Source organism: Rhea pennata, chromosome 1 (genome assembly GCF_028389875.1).
Source record: "Rhea pennata isolate bPtePen1 chromosome 1, bPtePen1.pri, whole genome shotgun sequence".
NCBI classification, from domain to species: domain Eukaryota; kingdom Metazoa; phylum Chordata; class Aves; order Rheiformes; family Rheidae; genus Rhea; species Rhea pennata.
The window spans coordinates 213882510-213898527 of NC_084663.1; the positions used below are offsets into that span (position 1 = coordinate 213882510).

The 16018-nt window shown below is 37.9% G+C and overlaps 1 protein-coding gene across 2 annotated transcripts in view; it reads right to left on the reverse strand.

Moving 5' to 3' along the window:
• The window catches only part of UVRAG (UV radiation resistance associated), a 97183-nt gene that overhangs the window by 5687 nt on the left and 75478 nt on the right, over nt 1–16018 (reverse strand). For both annotated transcript variants that reach the window (XM_062567451.1, XM_062567450.1), the window contains exon 14: nt 10248–10339. In XM_062567451.1, coding sequence (XP_062423435.1) covers nt 10248–10339 — 92 coding nt within the window. The remainder of the gene's footprint in view (nt 1–10247; nt 10340–16018) is intronic.

A 16018-nucleotide genomic window follows, 5' to 3' on the forward strand; every position in this document is an offset into this window, starting at 1 on the left:
ACTGAAAAGTGTTTGTCCCTGTCCCCTTGACACCCTCCCTTCAGGTACTTGTACACATTGATCAGATCCCCCCTCAGGCTTCTCCTCCCCAGGCTGAACAGGCCCAGCTCTCGCAGCCGTTCCTCACAGGGCAGGTGCTCCAGCCCTCTGATCATCCTCGTAGCGCTACGCTGGACTCTCTCCCATAGCTCCACCATATCTCTCTTGTCCTGGGGAGCCCAGAACTGGACACAGGACTCGAGATGAGGCCTCCCCAGGGCTGAGTACAGGGGCAGGATCACCTCCCTCCACCTCCTGGCAGCACTCTTTTTAATGCACCCCAGGAGACCATTGGCCTTCCTGACCACAGGGGCACATTGGTGGCTCATGGTCAATTTGTCATCCACCAGCACTCCCAGGTCCTTCTCTGCAGAGCTGCTCTCCACAAGGTCAGCCCCCAGCTTGTACTAGGGTTATTTTTCCCTAGGTGCAGGACTCTGCACTTGCCCTTGTTGAACCTCATGAGGTTCCTCTCTGCCCAACTCTCCAGCCTGTCCAGGTCTCTCTGAATGGAAGCACAGTCCTTCAGGTGTGTCAGCCACTCCTCCCAGCTTGGGATCATCAGCAAACCTGCTCAGGAGGCACTCTGTCCCCTCATCCAGGTCATTGATGAAGAAGTAGAACAGGATGGGAGCCAGTACTGAGCCCTGGGGGACGCCACTAGCCACAGGCCTCCAACTAGACTCTCATGTAGACTCCTTTTCAAACTCAAAAAACATTTATCATCATCCTTCTCCAGTTCCTAAAACTGATTCCAGTATTAACATCCCCTGCAAAAATAATGATGAAATTTTTTTTTTTTTTTTTTTTTTTTTTTTTTTTTAAATCAAGATGCCAGGGATGAGTGAAATGTGAATTAATTCCTGCTGAACTAGAACCCAAGAGGACTGTAAATTCCCTCATTTAAAATAAGAAAAGCAAGACTAGCACAGATGTACATTTAAAAGAAATATTCTGAAGAGCTTTTTTGTTTTTGTTTTAAAGGTACAACAGGTGTCAGATGCATCTATGTATCATATTATGTTGTGTAGATAATTCAGGTCTGGATTTACCAAGGCATCTCAGCAGTGCTAGTCAGAAGAGTCTAAAAGCTAGGTGCAGAAATTATGGTACAACAGGCATTCTTTGCAGAGTGAAGGAAAAGTCTGATATCTAAACAGACTGACAACAGTCAGTACACTAATAAGGATTTCCTATTACCTGATTTATGAATAATGACAAGAAGGGTTTGTGGGAAGTTCTGCCTTCTCCTGCGGATTTTAACCAGCCATCCGCAGACCAGAGAGGCATTTAAGAGATTAATATGTAAACCAGAAACTGGATTACACAGGAATATCTAATCTTTGAAAAAAAATTCTAATAAGAGCTTTTGCCTGAGTTGTAAGCAGTCAGAAAAGGGTCCACACAAGTCACAAGAAAGACTGGCCAAATCACCAGCCTATAGACATGTTTGGAACGAATCTTCCTGTTGAATATATCAGCTGGCAGCACAAAATACAAGATTTCAAAAGAATAAGAGCTATCTCAGATGAGGACGACATTCATGAAAAGGAGAGCAGGGAAGTGATCCTAAATTTGATCCTAGCTCCTAAAGCTGCAAAGACACACTAACATGCAAATTGTAAGTCGTCCTTGGAGCGATCAAAACCCAGACAAAACACTTCACCATCTGAATGGTAATACTTACCATTTTCATTTGTTGCACTGGACTGTGCTTTTGACACACTCAAATTTAAATCTCGTAGATCAGACTCTTTGGAGGGTTAAGACAAGGTTGGCCTCAGACTGCCTAATCGGCAGTCAGGGTAATTCAGGCACAACGGTAATTTTTCTATGAAGGGCAGCTTAAGCACCCAAGTAAACCAACATGAAAACTGTCTAATTAGCTCAAGAGAAGCAGCGAAGCAGCTTTACAAATTGTTCCAGTGGGCACGTAAATTTAAGTTCTTCCTAAAGGGAAACATATATGCCTGAATTCCTTTGCAAGTCTTGGCCTTTCAGACTAATGAGTGAGAAATTAATTAGTTTGTAGAACTAAGGGTGTTTTTAAAAAGCTTGTTATGACAAGGCTATTGAAGCTAGCACATTATGTATGGCTGAACAGTACCTCTTCAGTCCAGCAGCCAAAAAAATTTTTCCCTTAGTAAGTTGAATTGGCAGAATGATCTATACTAAGTGATCCAACAGCCCAAACACAGCAGCAATACAAAGCTAATCTCATCTACAAGCAACTTCCCAGTTCTTTAAAACAGAGTATGTAAGGGCAACCCCAACGTGCAATATAGGGGGAATCATCTTCATTTATCATACAAGCATTCAAACTAATGAATTTAAGCAAAAAGCACTTGCAGCCAGGCTCCTTAAGCTTCATATAATTAAATGGACCTTACCTAAGACTGCAAGACCAGGCTTTAAGCTATAGGAGATATATGTAGGCAGATGTATGAAGGCATCCATTGTTGCCAATAAATATGAATAAAATTCGGTTTAGTTTCGGTCAGAAATAAATAAGCAAGCTGAGATGTCAGAAATGAAGTCAACAGAACAGCTTGACTGCTTATCAAATGTTAGCTAAGGCATTTAGATACAAATAGATATGCATCAAGGATGTTGGACATCAGTCCTCTAACAGGTCATTGCCTCAACTCCTCCTACAGTCACCGGGGAGAGATGGAAGGGCAATCTAGGCAACTAGGCACAATGGCAATTTAGGCTGGAGAACAAGTGTTCAGAAGGCAACATAACATAAGATGAAGAGTGCTTTGGGCACTTTCTAAGTAGGGCACTGATCATTATTGCAGACAAGTAAAACAAAAAACAATGTGGCTAGCTACAACAGATTAAGCAGTTAGTCCAAGGGCTCTTTTCCTGTTCCCTCACCTCCCTAGAGGCGTCAATGAGAAATAAAAATCAAATTTTTGGTTAAGTAGTAACACATACAGAAAAATAAGAGTTCAAAAATACTAGGTTGCTATTAATTTTCCATGAAAACAAGCACTGACAAAGGTTCTCTGTTCTATTAGTGTTTTCCAGGAAAAGATTATATTGTTACCAGAATTCATAGCATTGCATCAAGGCAAAGTCTAGAGAAAGATATGCTTTACTAGCTTCATGGCTCATAGAATTAACAAAAAAAGCATGTCACACTAGAAAACTAGCTTTCAATTGCCTGGAAGCTTTAGAAACTGCAAGGTCTCCTTCACTAGCAAAAAAAAAAAAAAAAAAAAAAAAAAAAATTGGCTTGCTCCAGTCCAAGGCAAAACCTTGACCGGAATTACCAAGGGTGAGCTGGTTCAGCTTCTAACTGCAATTACTCGGTCAATCTTCTGAGACAGCAGATGCAGACATCTGTCCGAAAGGAACAGTCTGTGACTAGTGGAATATAAATAATGACTTGATGAACTGTCATCAGGCCATAAAGGTTTTAGTCATGAAGTTGGATGAGACTAGAGCTAGTTACGTATAGGAGTAAGTCAAACTGCTATTAGGAAGCAGGATTCCCAAATTAAAAAAAAAAAACAAAAAGAGAGAGAGACAATCTCAGATTTATTGGACATGATAAAGAAGAGAATTGCAATCTCACTGTTTCAGTTGCATCCAAATCTTAAAAGTCAGTTCAAAAATATTCAACTTTGGTTCTTCTAAGTTTTACTGACAGCACAACTGCAATGCAGCTATCTACAGTACCTCAGCCACTTTTTCCTAAAATTATTCATCATTGACTAGTCAGTAATTAGTCTATTTGGGTAGCCTTAACCTAAAGTGCAAGACAAACTCTACATGGGAAATACGAGGGTTTAGAAAGTGATTGAAATATGATGCATAAATAGTTCTAAAGATATTTTCCTAATGAAGAGATTCCAATTGTAATGTTTGCAGTTTTAATAAAAAGAAAGTTTCTTCAGTCACTGGTGATTATTTTATCTGTCTGCTCGGGGCTCACAGAAACTGTAAAGCAGTATGAAAGACAGAATACAATTCACAGGCTCAAATATGTATCTTTTCCTCCCCACAAAATGTTTCCTCTGAGGAACATTACTGGATCACAGCTGGTCAAAATACTAAATCTTGATTGTCTGGCCAAAAGCCAAAATCCACAGCTACAGCTCTTTGGTATGAGAATACTTTAAAAAAATAACTTAAACACCATTTGATCTTTTTTGTTGCAAACTATGACCTCATGGCAGTAAGAACGCTAAATGAAGGTGTTTAAGTTGGTTTATAGCCATCTGAAATGCTTGAAGCTCCAAGCACAGCTCTGAGCCAATATCATGTCAACTGTGCTAAAAAGCAATAATAGTTTCTCACCTTCTTAGAAATTACTGGTTAAATAAGGCACAATAGTGACATGGCTGCAAAAAGAGGCTGCCAGTATGAAGTTAAGGTGAAATTGCGTCTTTTGGCAGCTAAAAATCCTGACGTGCTCTTTTTACAAAAAAATCTTCATAAATTATGCTACTAGAGTTTAACTCAAACATTAAATTACATGAAGGAAGAAATACCTTAGAAACGAATTTAATCATTAAGCTGGGCAGGCAAGGATTTTAGAGCAGAGCTTTTAAATAAGGGCTCAGGAGATCTTCCTGACTACAGTCAAGAACTTCTAAAGGAGTATCTCATGTTTACCAGCATTAGATAAACCTACGACCTAATCTGTTCACTCAAAAACCTCCTTCTGTGTGCACTTTACCTACTACTAATCACAAATAGTATCTGTCAGAAATTACAGAGTAAATGAAATTAAACTAAAGTCCAAGAGAGAAACTGAAACAATCTTCATTTGATTTAATGCAAGCATGACCCTAAGAGCATATTCAGATTTTTCTTTTACAAATGAGGCAAAGAAAGAATATAAAACAAATGTTTATGTACAAAACTTAGCAAAGTTTAGGTCTCTTAAAAGCTGGAATAAACTGCACACCCAAGAGAAAGAATTAGAGACTTGTGCGGGATTTTTTGCATGAGCAAAAGCTAATCTTAAAAATAATCTGCTTTTCTGGAAGCCAGCAAGAATTTAAGCCAAAAACAACAGTAACAGAATTCCTGCCAAAAGAAAACAGAAAAGATTGGGGGACTACAGAATTTGGGGGACCACAACTAGGATAGTCTAATCAGCAACAACTTTGACTCATCACCTTTCACCTTAAGAAAATAAGTTAACATCCAGCCTTGACATCAGAAGAGTTAGGATTTTGTAGTTCTGTAGCTTCCGTAACAGTGCCCACAGAAACCAATAGAGCTATCTTGATTTTGTCCGCATACAGTACAAGTAATATTTTGCAGTAGGGGGAAGGGGGAAGAAAAGTAAACTCAGCAGAATATAGGTGCCAGGAGAGATATGAAGAGGGAAGTAGAGCTTGTAGACCTGCAAGCTTGATGCAATAAATCATGCATGTTGCGATGTGAAAACATGTATTAATCATTTAAGTGTCATGTCTGAGAAACCAAAACAACACAAATCTCACCAGGCAGAAGTGTCCAGCCACAACATAATTAAACCTTGATGCAAAGACACTGAACTCTGCAGACCTACAGCAGGGCCAAGCGCTGCCTCAGAGCTACAGGCAGAACAACAGAATTCACGAAAGCCTTAAGTCCTAGTAGAAACTCAGTGCTACTGCCTAATTCATTCTGATAAAAATGTGAAAAGGGGGGCTCTTCTACAGAACTAAGACCTTTTATCTTAAGGAGTAAAGAACCTATTTTGTTTTGAATCTGAATTGATGCTTAGAGACAAAAAGACTAACAATGAAATAAATAAGGATCTAAGTTACTCTCAATACCTATAGGATTCAATTCAGTTCCAGAATGCAGAGAAATGCAGGTATCTCTAGTCAAAAGCAACACGTGAAGAGTATGCATGGGCTAGGAAGGAGTTCAGGTGATGAATTCAGTGAGCCCATGTTATTTCTGAAAGTTTCCCTCAGGTTCTTCCTAAAGCACACTCACACAAAAATAAGGACAGCTTGCCCAACAACAGCTCAATAAAAAATACCAGACTTTCTTTGGTCTAAGGAGTCTATAGGCACAGAAAAAAAGGGTTTAAACAAGGTGTCCAATATTTATATCACACCTACAGCACGTAGCAAATTGTAAGTTGTTTGGTTAAAAAGCAGCACAGATCTGATCTATTAAATCAAAGCTCTAATATTTTTATTTATTTATGAAAGAGACAAACTGATCTTTAGCCAGGAGGCCTCGTATCACTTGGTTCAATTTGGCACAATTCAACAAGAAAAATAAAATCAATGCAAGCCCTTTCAGCACAACTGGAGTGCACTGATATATGGGGCACTAATATGGCCATTTAGAACCCATTTACACATACATTTACACATATATGTGTAAATGAGTTATAAATACAGGGGAATGCAACACATGCATTAAGTCTCAGCATAGTGTTTCTATGTGCTATGAACAGCCAGTTGTGTATTGAAGCCTTCCGATAAATTCAAGTTACATCTGGTGATTTAAAGATAAATACCTACTTTTAAGAAGTTAAGCATGACCTTGACTTAATAAGAATAAAAAGGCTTTTCATTTGAGGAAATTCTGCATTCTCTCAAGTCTGTAAGTAACATCTTGTAAGGACAAAGGGCTACTTTTTCAAATCCTAACACTGCTATGCACAGAGATCATGGCTCCTCAAAAGCATTTTCCTTTATTTAAAAGAACAGATATGTTTCTGCAAAACAATCCTGTTTAAAGAGAAACAAAGGACAGCATAAATGTTGATGTTTACCAGTTTAACTTCAACTTGACACAACCTAATTTCAGCAAGACCCATCCCAAGTGCTGATAAAGGAAGCTGAAGAATAGCAAACAAACAACAAAATACAAACCAGGCAGTGCAAGTGAATATGCAAATAAAAAACCCATCCCTAGCTCAAATGATCTTGTTCTCATCCTGCAAACAAAGGATATTCTGAAAATACTCTGCTGACTACGGTGTGCATCAGATTACTCACCCGCTATATCCTCAAAAAGGCAAAATTCCTTCAAATCTTCATTTTAACAGTTGGTGGCTTTTATGCTTACTTAAATATATGTAATCAGATATCATCCATAAGACGACAGTGGGCATCTGTACTCTATGTCTGCACCCAACTGTAATGCCCCATTATGAAAGTCTAGTCAATCTTCCCCTTGAGTTAGACTCCCTGGTAAAGGCTCATTTCCATTTATATTATTAGGAAATACTAAGAAGCACTTTAAAAAGACTAATGGTTCTAAACAAAGCTAAAAACGAACAACTATGCATGCAAGTCCTGGAAGTGAGAAGAAAATGAGGTGTAGATATTGGGGGGGGGGGGGGGGTGGGGACAGGCAATGTGATACTCCCAGAGAAAAGGGTTAGTATTCCTACGTGTTCTGAACGATCAGCCATTTGAAAGAAAGAAAGAAAGAAAGAAAAAAAAAGTATTTTGTCTTGCTAATGAGTATGTATCATCTATGGGGGGGGAGAGGCTCTATGAAGCCAAAATCTCTAAAGGCATAGCTAAAACTTCCATTATCAGTACTTCAAAGCTAGTGTGTGCCAGAAGGGAGAACAGATACCTACACTTTGAAAGTGATTCCCACGTAAGAAGTCCCAGAATTGCTCATCTCTGCAACCCAATCTTATTCAAGGCTGAAAAAGATACCCACCACCTGCATCCTTCCCAAGCTGTTGATAAGTACATACAAGTGTTAGAAGTTATGATGCATTTCCAGGACAGTTTAAGCATTTTGGACCCTCCCCAATGCACAAATAGGCCATTTCCAGATTCGCTTACAGGACCGCACATCATTTTAGGAATCACTTACCCAGTGCTGGTGGGGCAAGGGAAGAAGAAAGGGAGGGAGAATCTTTTCAGTGCTGATTAAAGTTACTGACGGTAGATCACTGCACCTGTGCGCAGCGAATGAGCTTTCTTTTCCCCAGAAACTATTTACTTCATGTTTTGTTGGTTCAGTTGAATTTCTATCAGGCAACATTAGAGACATTTCTTCTACTCTTTTATTTGTTTTTCTTTGTCAAAACTTTTCCAAATCACACCAAATACTTTGGAAACTAGCTTAGGTCACTTGGATCAGCATTTCAATGCAAGGAATGAAGGATAATACAAAGGCAAAGAGCGACCTCCTCTCACACAGAGAGAAGGGCTGGAAAAAGTTATGACACAGTGATGCCCCATAGGATTTTAGTTAGTTACCCACTGCGGTAGAAGTTTTGGCCCAAAGGTCCAATATATTGAGCTGTGCTACCCTGAGGCACTAACAGTGTTTGAAGCCTGATCTTATAATATAACTAGAGCAGCAATAAAATGCTTGTTTTGTGCATAAAAGCATATGTGATTACACAGTGTTTCAGAACTGTTCTCTTTCTCACAATCTCTATATTGCAGGAGGGGGAAAAATGTTTTTAGAGCTTAGCGACATTTTAGAAGCCTACTAAAATTAAACAATATAGTAATAAGAACCTTTTTGGAAAAGTAAGGTCCTTTAAAGCTGCAGAAGGCTCTTTATCAGTAGAGCTTGGACATTATTTCTCAACCTAAGACATTTATCACATAACACTTAAAGCAGTATAACTTTCTGCCTGAATTTAAGATGAGTATTCCCATCACCAAGAAAGTCTACCTCATGATATACTGTGTCTCTATTCTGGTCATGCAGAGCATGACACGAGAATAGCTTGCATTACGCTTCTAAAAGAAATTTTGCTACTTCTACTTAACCAGGAAGGAATTCAGGTATTATACAAATAGCACTGGAAAGCTAATAACCAGACTGTTAAAAAGAGCCAGTACCACAGCATTTACTGTCATTTCACATCAGATTTAAAAAGAAGTTTCTATTAATTTTGTGTCTGCTAAATGCCATATAGCCAGACCTTAGTATTTTGGAACTGCTATCTGTGCTTACTACTTTGTGATTCCATTAGGAACAACTGGCTTTCTTTAGAAGGCCTGGAAGCTTCCCTCCATCCCTACTTAGCATAATCTGTGCCAAAAGAAATTATTTCTCAGATCAGCTGAAGCACTGAGGGAGTCCATGTCCATCAACAGAGCACCACCAAGCAATCTGGCAGCAAAACTCGTTGAAGTTAGCTAACCACCTGGATGATATTTTAAACACTCCGGAGGATTTAGGGCATCTGCACAGGGCCAGATATTACACAGGGAGTACACACATCCTGTGCAACTTTGAGGCAGCAACCAGTTAATCTAGAGTTCCTAAAAATGGCACAGCACATACATTTGGGTGGGTTCAGATGTGCAAAAACAGTGAAGATGAGAAGGTAGGGCAAACTAATTGCTTAACATAAGAGGCTGCATGAGCATACGTAACTCAAAGACCACATATAAAAAAAAATATGAAGCTCCTGCTACATGCAGAAACACACTTGTTAATGAACAGCCTCCACACTTACTAAAATTAATCTCAGTGAGTTTAAGGAAAATTGGTCAAGCATCATGCTCAAATAGCTTCTGCAAAAGCAGCCTACACTAACTTCAGTCTTGTAACTCACAAATCAGACTAATTTGATTTTCTACAGATATTGGAGAGTGATTCTGCATCCTCCAGAATGAATCACAGCAGAAACAACCAAAACTCCCCTGGTAAGCAACTATGACCTTCAGTTACTAGTGAACACAGCTTCTCATTTAGCAACTACACTCGACATGCAACAACCGTATTCACTAGCAGCAAATATACTCGGTGCAACTCATGCTGAGTATAAATCACATTCTCATGCAGATCACTTAAATTACATTGTAAAGCAAATAGCAGGCTAGACACAGACAAAGCTAAGACTTGTTCTACAAAGGTCTTGATGCCCTTCTACCCTCCTGTCCTCCCAGACTATAATAATACAGAAGGTGCTTCTGCCACAAGCCCTTAGATACTACTGTAAGAGAATGATTAATTCACCTTGGAATTTTAAATCAGTCTTTCCTTCCCACACCTCTCCCAAAAGTAGTGTGGGTCCATCACATGGAAGATGAGATTATAAAAACAGAAGAAAACAGTTGAAACCTGTGGACATTTTGTGCGGCCTGAATTCTGAGAAAGTAACAATCTTCACCAAGTATCCGTAACTCTTATGAATAGCTGGTTGTTTAGGAAGATCTTCACTCTGCAGTTCAGTTTTGTTTTTAAGCATCCATCTCCTTTTATTTTCACTTTTTAACTAACACCTGTGAGACACTAAAGATACTTACCATCTAACCATTAGCCCAAGCTCCATAAAGTTTTTCAGGTTAGGAAGAGTTTGCCTTAGATCTGGAGTACTCAGTCCATGTTGATATCTAAGCTACAAGGACAGAAAAAAAAATTCAATTAGCAAGGCTTTCCAGGCCCCAGATTCCAATGGATACAGTATCACGATCAGTTAATTTACTAGCTTTTCAAAGAAAGTGCTGAATAATCAAGCAATTCCAACAGATCTATTACCTCAAAGGAAATGTTTTATTTAATACTCATATGACCTCATATTAGCAAAACCCACCCAAGAACAGGGATAAAATGATCAGTCAATCCAATTGTTAAACCTCGTAACATTTTTTCACCATTTCCTATTTGTAACAGGCGAGCAGACTCACAGCTTAATAAAAAGAGGTAACTATCAAGTCAACAGACTAAATTTCAACACAATGTCATGCACACAAGTTTTCAGAGTTGGCCAATGTAAGTGTCGTATGTCATCCTGAATGTATGAATGTAGCAGTAGAACTACCACAGTAACATCAACCGAGCTAAATCACTGTTCTCGCAATTTGTATCAATATCTAAGCTGATGGCTGTTCTTCCCATAATTAAACCCAGCACTTAAATACAATGCAGCATAGCTAAAAGACTTTTAATGCTGATTTATTATAACCTAAGTATTAATTTCTGTTTGGTCCCATATAGGAATTAAAAGGTTCTATACATTGACCCCATGGGAATGCAACATACTTTTACACCCCCCTTCTCTTAAGTTTTTGGCTCTAAGCAAAACATTTTTTCCTTCCACATTCCCTTTTCTTAAAGGATATTTTGCAGTGAAGTTTTTCGCTCGTGTGGTTAGAACACAGAAAATATTCCTAAATTGCAGTATTTTTAAAGGGGTGCTATTGGAATGAAGCAGTGCCCAATTGATACATGGCTGTCAACAGATGTTACATTACAGCTCTCAAGGTCACAGCTGGTCCAAGATACATTTTCGGGGACTACCCAAATTTGACACTGATAAAGCAAGGTGCTGAAACACATGGAACAGTCCTATTTAAAGTTAAATGCTTTTTGAGCTACACACCTGTTTCTGTAATTTACAGAAGTAGGGTGCAAGTAAGAAAGATTTCTGACCTGAACCAAGAGCTCACCTGGCTTTTCTTAAACAATGGGCCAATCATTTTTTCCTCAAAAAAAAAAAAAAAAAAAAAAAAAGAGGAATCTTGAAATGGGAGCTATTTCTATGCTTGTCTGAGTTTTAGAAAGAAAAATTGCTTTGGAAGAAAATCATCCTCAGTACAGCATTGTACAACAGGAGGCTATTTATTACATAGTTTATTATTTCCATATGGACATATCCAAGTCATCTGGTGGGCTTGGTTTCATATTTTCTGCTACAGTGACAGAACCTGGATTAAGACAACCATACAATATAAATTACTAAATGATCACCACATTTTCCTGATGAGATTACAGTGGATTTGGTTAACCAGAGAACAGGCCTGGGGCAAAAGAAAAAAAAAAGAATAAGAATCAAAGACATCACATTTGTTTCTTCTACTACAAATTAAATGTTTATAGAATACCCTTTTTTAATAGTCATCCTTGAATTCTAAGGTTTCCTAGAATAAAAAGGATTGGATTAAGGGATCTCTGTTTCAAACAGCCAAGATCAGAAGAACGTGTGACACACTTGTATCAAACACAAAAACAGTTTCTGCTAATAAAAAAAAAAAAAAGCATTCTCTTTTTGCTTTGTAATTGCTTAAAAGTCAAAGTAATATTGCCTTAAGTGTTTGCATTAATACAAATGCAGAATAATCTACTTGCAAAATGAGCCTACAGGTAATCTCAGAAAGTGTAGAAAAACTTGTTTGCCTTCTAGCAAGAGAAAAAAAAAATCCATTGAAGCATGAGAGACATCAGCTACTTCACCAAGTTTTTAAAAAGAGAAATGTAGGGAGAGAACAGCTGCTTTGCCCATGAGAATTAAAAGGAGCTCAAAGATGCAGCTTAGCATTATGGAAGATGTAAAGAGAAAAAAAGGCAAGGAGAGCAATAAAACGTCAAACCTGGATAGGAAAACAAAAGTAGAAAGTGGTGCTTATGTGCTATCTTGATTCTCTTAAGAAATTAAGTTCAAATTTCAGTTGTTACTATTCAGCATCACCCGTCTCCATCTGTCTCTCACTAAATTTCCAAAGGAACTAAGTAGCATTTGCAAAAGCTGCATATTATTTTAAGATTAGATTGTTCCTTCAGGGTATTACAGACCCGGCCATCCTGGCTACCCAAAGAAAATTCGCCCGTTTAACTTTGGTGAACAAGTGCCCAAGGTCCATGCTCACACTTGTCATGTATCCTCAATAAACCAGAGTCACAAGGATTGCAAGTCACTGATGGCGTTCCAGTAATAAAATGTCAATTGCCATTCCCTCACTAATATTTACCTCCTATCTAGAGCTTTGCTTTCCCACTGCTGTATAAAACATCACCCAATTGAACAAAAAACAAACTGAGAAATAAGCCAGAGAGACACTCTAGACAGCAGTTTGAATCTGCTCTTGCACCTGTTGCTAGCAACACTCTTATTCCACAACAGCAGGAGATAGCAAACAAAGTGCATCATATTTTACAAAGAGTCCAAAACACAAGTAGTTAAGGGTACTGATATTAAAAAAAAACACAACTCAAAAAAACTCATTCTGGGAAAGCGTTAATATTTACTATGCTTGGTTGCCTCTGCTTCCACGTTAACTGACATCATTCCAAGTTATTTAGAGATGCATATAAGTTATCAAACATGCAACTATGGGGGTAAGAACCAACAAACAAAATCTAATGTTCATGTTTCTGAAAAATTTTAGCAAACAAACTTAGATTCACCCAGTTCAATCCCTTCTTCAGAAAACTTTTATCCCTGGCTTCTGACACTAATTCCAGTGTGATAACATTGAGGATTTCAACACTGTGACAAGATAGTGCAAAGCAGATACAATATTTGCATCTGTCAGTAACTGTCCAGAGAGACTGCTTTTGTAAAACATGAATTTTGATCTGCCTTACAACAGTTTCAGAAAGAACCTATACAAATCTGAGGACATGGGAGATTGATTCAGGACAATCCTGACTTTACAGAAGACCAGTCCATCATACTGGTACGTGTTTTATATTATTCTTGCTACTTATTCCAAGATGACAGATAATCATAAATGTTGAATTGAGCTGCACTTAAAGCGATGATTCTTACAAAGGTAGATCTCTTATATCAAAAAAGTTTGAAAGTTCATACTCTTAATTTCACTTGAAGGCTAATAAAACTATTCCAGTTAACACAACAGCAGTATTCACGGTAGGTAAGGCATGACAAACAAGTTAACTGCAACCAACCAGGTCCTATTTTGGTTTAAATTAACTCCTCAGTAAAACTGTTCACTTGTTCCAGCTTCTATGTGAAGTTCCTTCTAAGCAGTTTCAACTTCTGCTGGAATAAAAGTTACCTGTCCCTCAGCAGTGAATCCACTCCATACTGATCCACCTTGAGCATCTCCAAACTATTACTGGTACCTAAGCATTTTAGAAGTAATTTATTTTGACAGATATACTTAGTATAACTAAAATCATGTCAGCACAAAGGTTTATCACATTTCTTGCAGTAATACAGGGAAGATAAAACATTCACTCCAATTGTGAAACTAAACTAAAAAATACAAACTTTGCACAGGACCGGTTACTCTTATAAACTCCATGAGATGACAAGCACTAGAATTCAAGTTTTTGAATTAAATTGGCTTAAAAAATAAAAATCCCCCCTCCCCCTGATTTATTGCTGTCTTATTGCTGGGTAATAGTGGATTGTATCTCAGATACAAATTCAGGCTTATGCCACTAATGAAGCTGGGGCTCAGAATGGGGCTCATTTGAAATGATCTGTTCATCATTTACCATATTTTGTTTCCCCAGCTACATTCCTCTTGTTCAAAGATGCATGGGAGCAGACTCACAGCTCAGACTACGTTAAAGTCTATAATACCAGTCATGTCAGTACTTATTGTGTGTAATATCAGAATTTATGCTGAAGCTTACAGCATTTTCATTTATCTTAGACTAAGATACTTCAGACAACAGCAACTCAACATTGCAGCATGCTATTCTACCAGCATTTGTACCAGTTCAAGAGGCGTATACCATTCATGTTCATATATTGTTAGGGCAGTTAAAAGCAATTTTGAATTATTTTCAGTTAAATAATGTTTTTTTTTCCTCGACAGCATCAATCATTTCAGAGGACATCTGCTCCACAAATGTGAAAACACACAAACAAAAATAGAAGCAAAGTGTTCTCTTAATCAAGATCACAGTATTGGCTAGAAGTCAAGCATTTACATAAGGTTTTCAGAGGATGCCAAATTCTGGGACTCAACTATAAAATGCAGGTTTTAATGAAATGACATAGTTAATTGTTTTACAAGATCCTGGATGACTTTTCATAGTACGAAGGAGCACAGGCTGGGATCAGATGACTAAGCACTGCAATAATGAAAACAGAAAGTGTTGTTATAATGCCTGTTGCTATATAAACAACCTTAGGGGGAAAATCACTGAAATACTGCCTGCTGCTATATAAACAGTTGTATGTGTTTATATCTTTTGGGGGAAATTATAAAGTTTTAGATTATTTGCACTCTAACATGTTGCTTGCTTATGTTATCAAGTCTGTTCTAGCTCTGAACTACATGGGTTTACGGAAAAACCCTTACGCTCTAACTTTGGTGAAACATATCTTGGTATTGATTAGTGCTTTAGGTATCATACATTGGAATCAATTCTTTAAAATTCATTTTTCATATTTAAGAATTACTATATTACAATCTAATCACAGTTCAGAAGCAAATATAGCCAAGTTTCTTTTTTTTTAATTAAAGCTTCTTGACAAATAGTAGAGAAAAAGGAATATAGGAAGTATATAGGAAAATCTGAAGATTGTAACAAGCCTTCAAGCACTCCTCAACCTGATTTTTAGGAGGAACAAGCTAGATTGCAACAGCAGTGACACTGCTCATTCAAGCAAGATGAAACATTCAAAGTTATTTTTACAGAAATGTTGGCTTATATCTTGATATGCCAAGGGCTGCCTCCCTTTCCCAAATGGATGTCAATGCTGTTCAGAGGTCCACCTTGAAAAGCAGATGTTTACTTGGCAATTCTTTTAAGAGTACTGAATTAACAAGTAAAACAAGTTATGTCAACAACCTTGTAGACCCACGTCCTTCATTAATCCATAGAGCACAAGCATTAAAACTCCTCAGGCTGACCCAGTGTGCTTAAAACGAACAAACACACAAAAATATCTTATTAAAACCATCTTAAAAGGATTCCCATTACGATTTTGATTTAGCGATAGCAAATAAGGCATCAGACAGAAATCAAAGCAGTAATGGGAATAACCACTGCATTTAATACTGTCCCTTCAAAGACTCCTTACATTCAACTTGTTTTTGAAATAGGCTTAGTCTAAAACTATCTTTCAGAGGCTGATTCCTCCCCATACACACACACACACACACAATTATGAGGTACAAGCTCTTACCAATAAAATAAGTCTCTTCTCTTACTTTGATCTGTAACACTGATACCTAACGGTCAATGCAGTGCAAAGTCACTGGTCCAAGACACTTAATGCTACAGTAAGAAGATGTTGATCTCTGTTATGGCTAAGTGTCTGCACACATTAGATTAGCGTGGAGCTCTAATCCAGCTATCAAACTGTATCGAATTT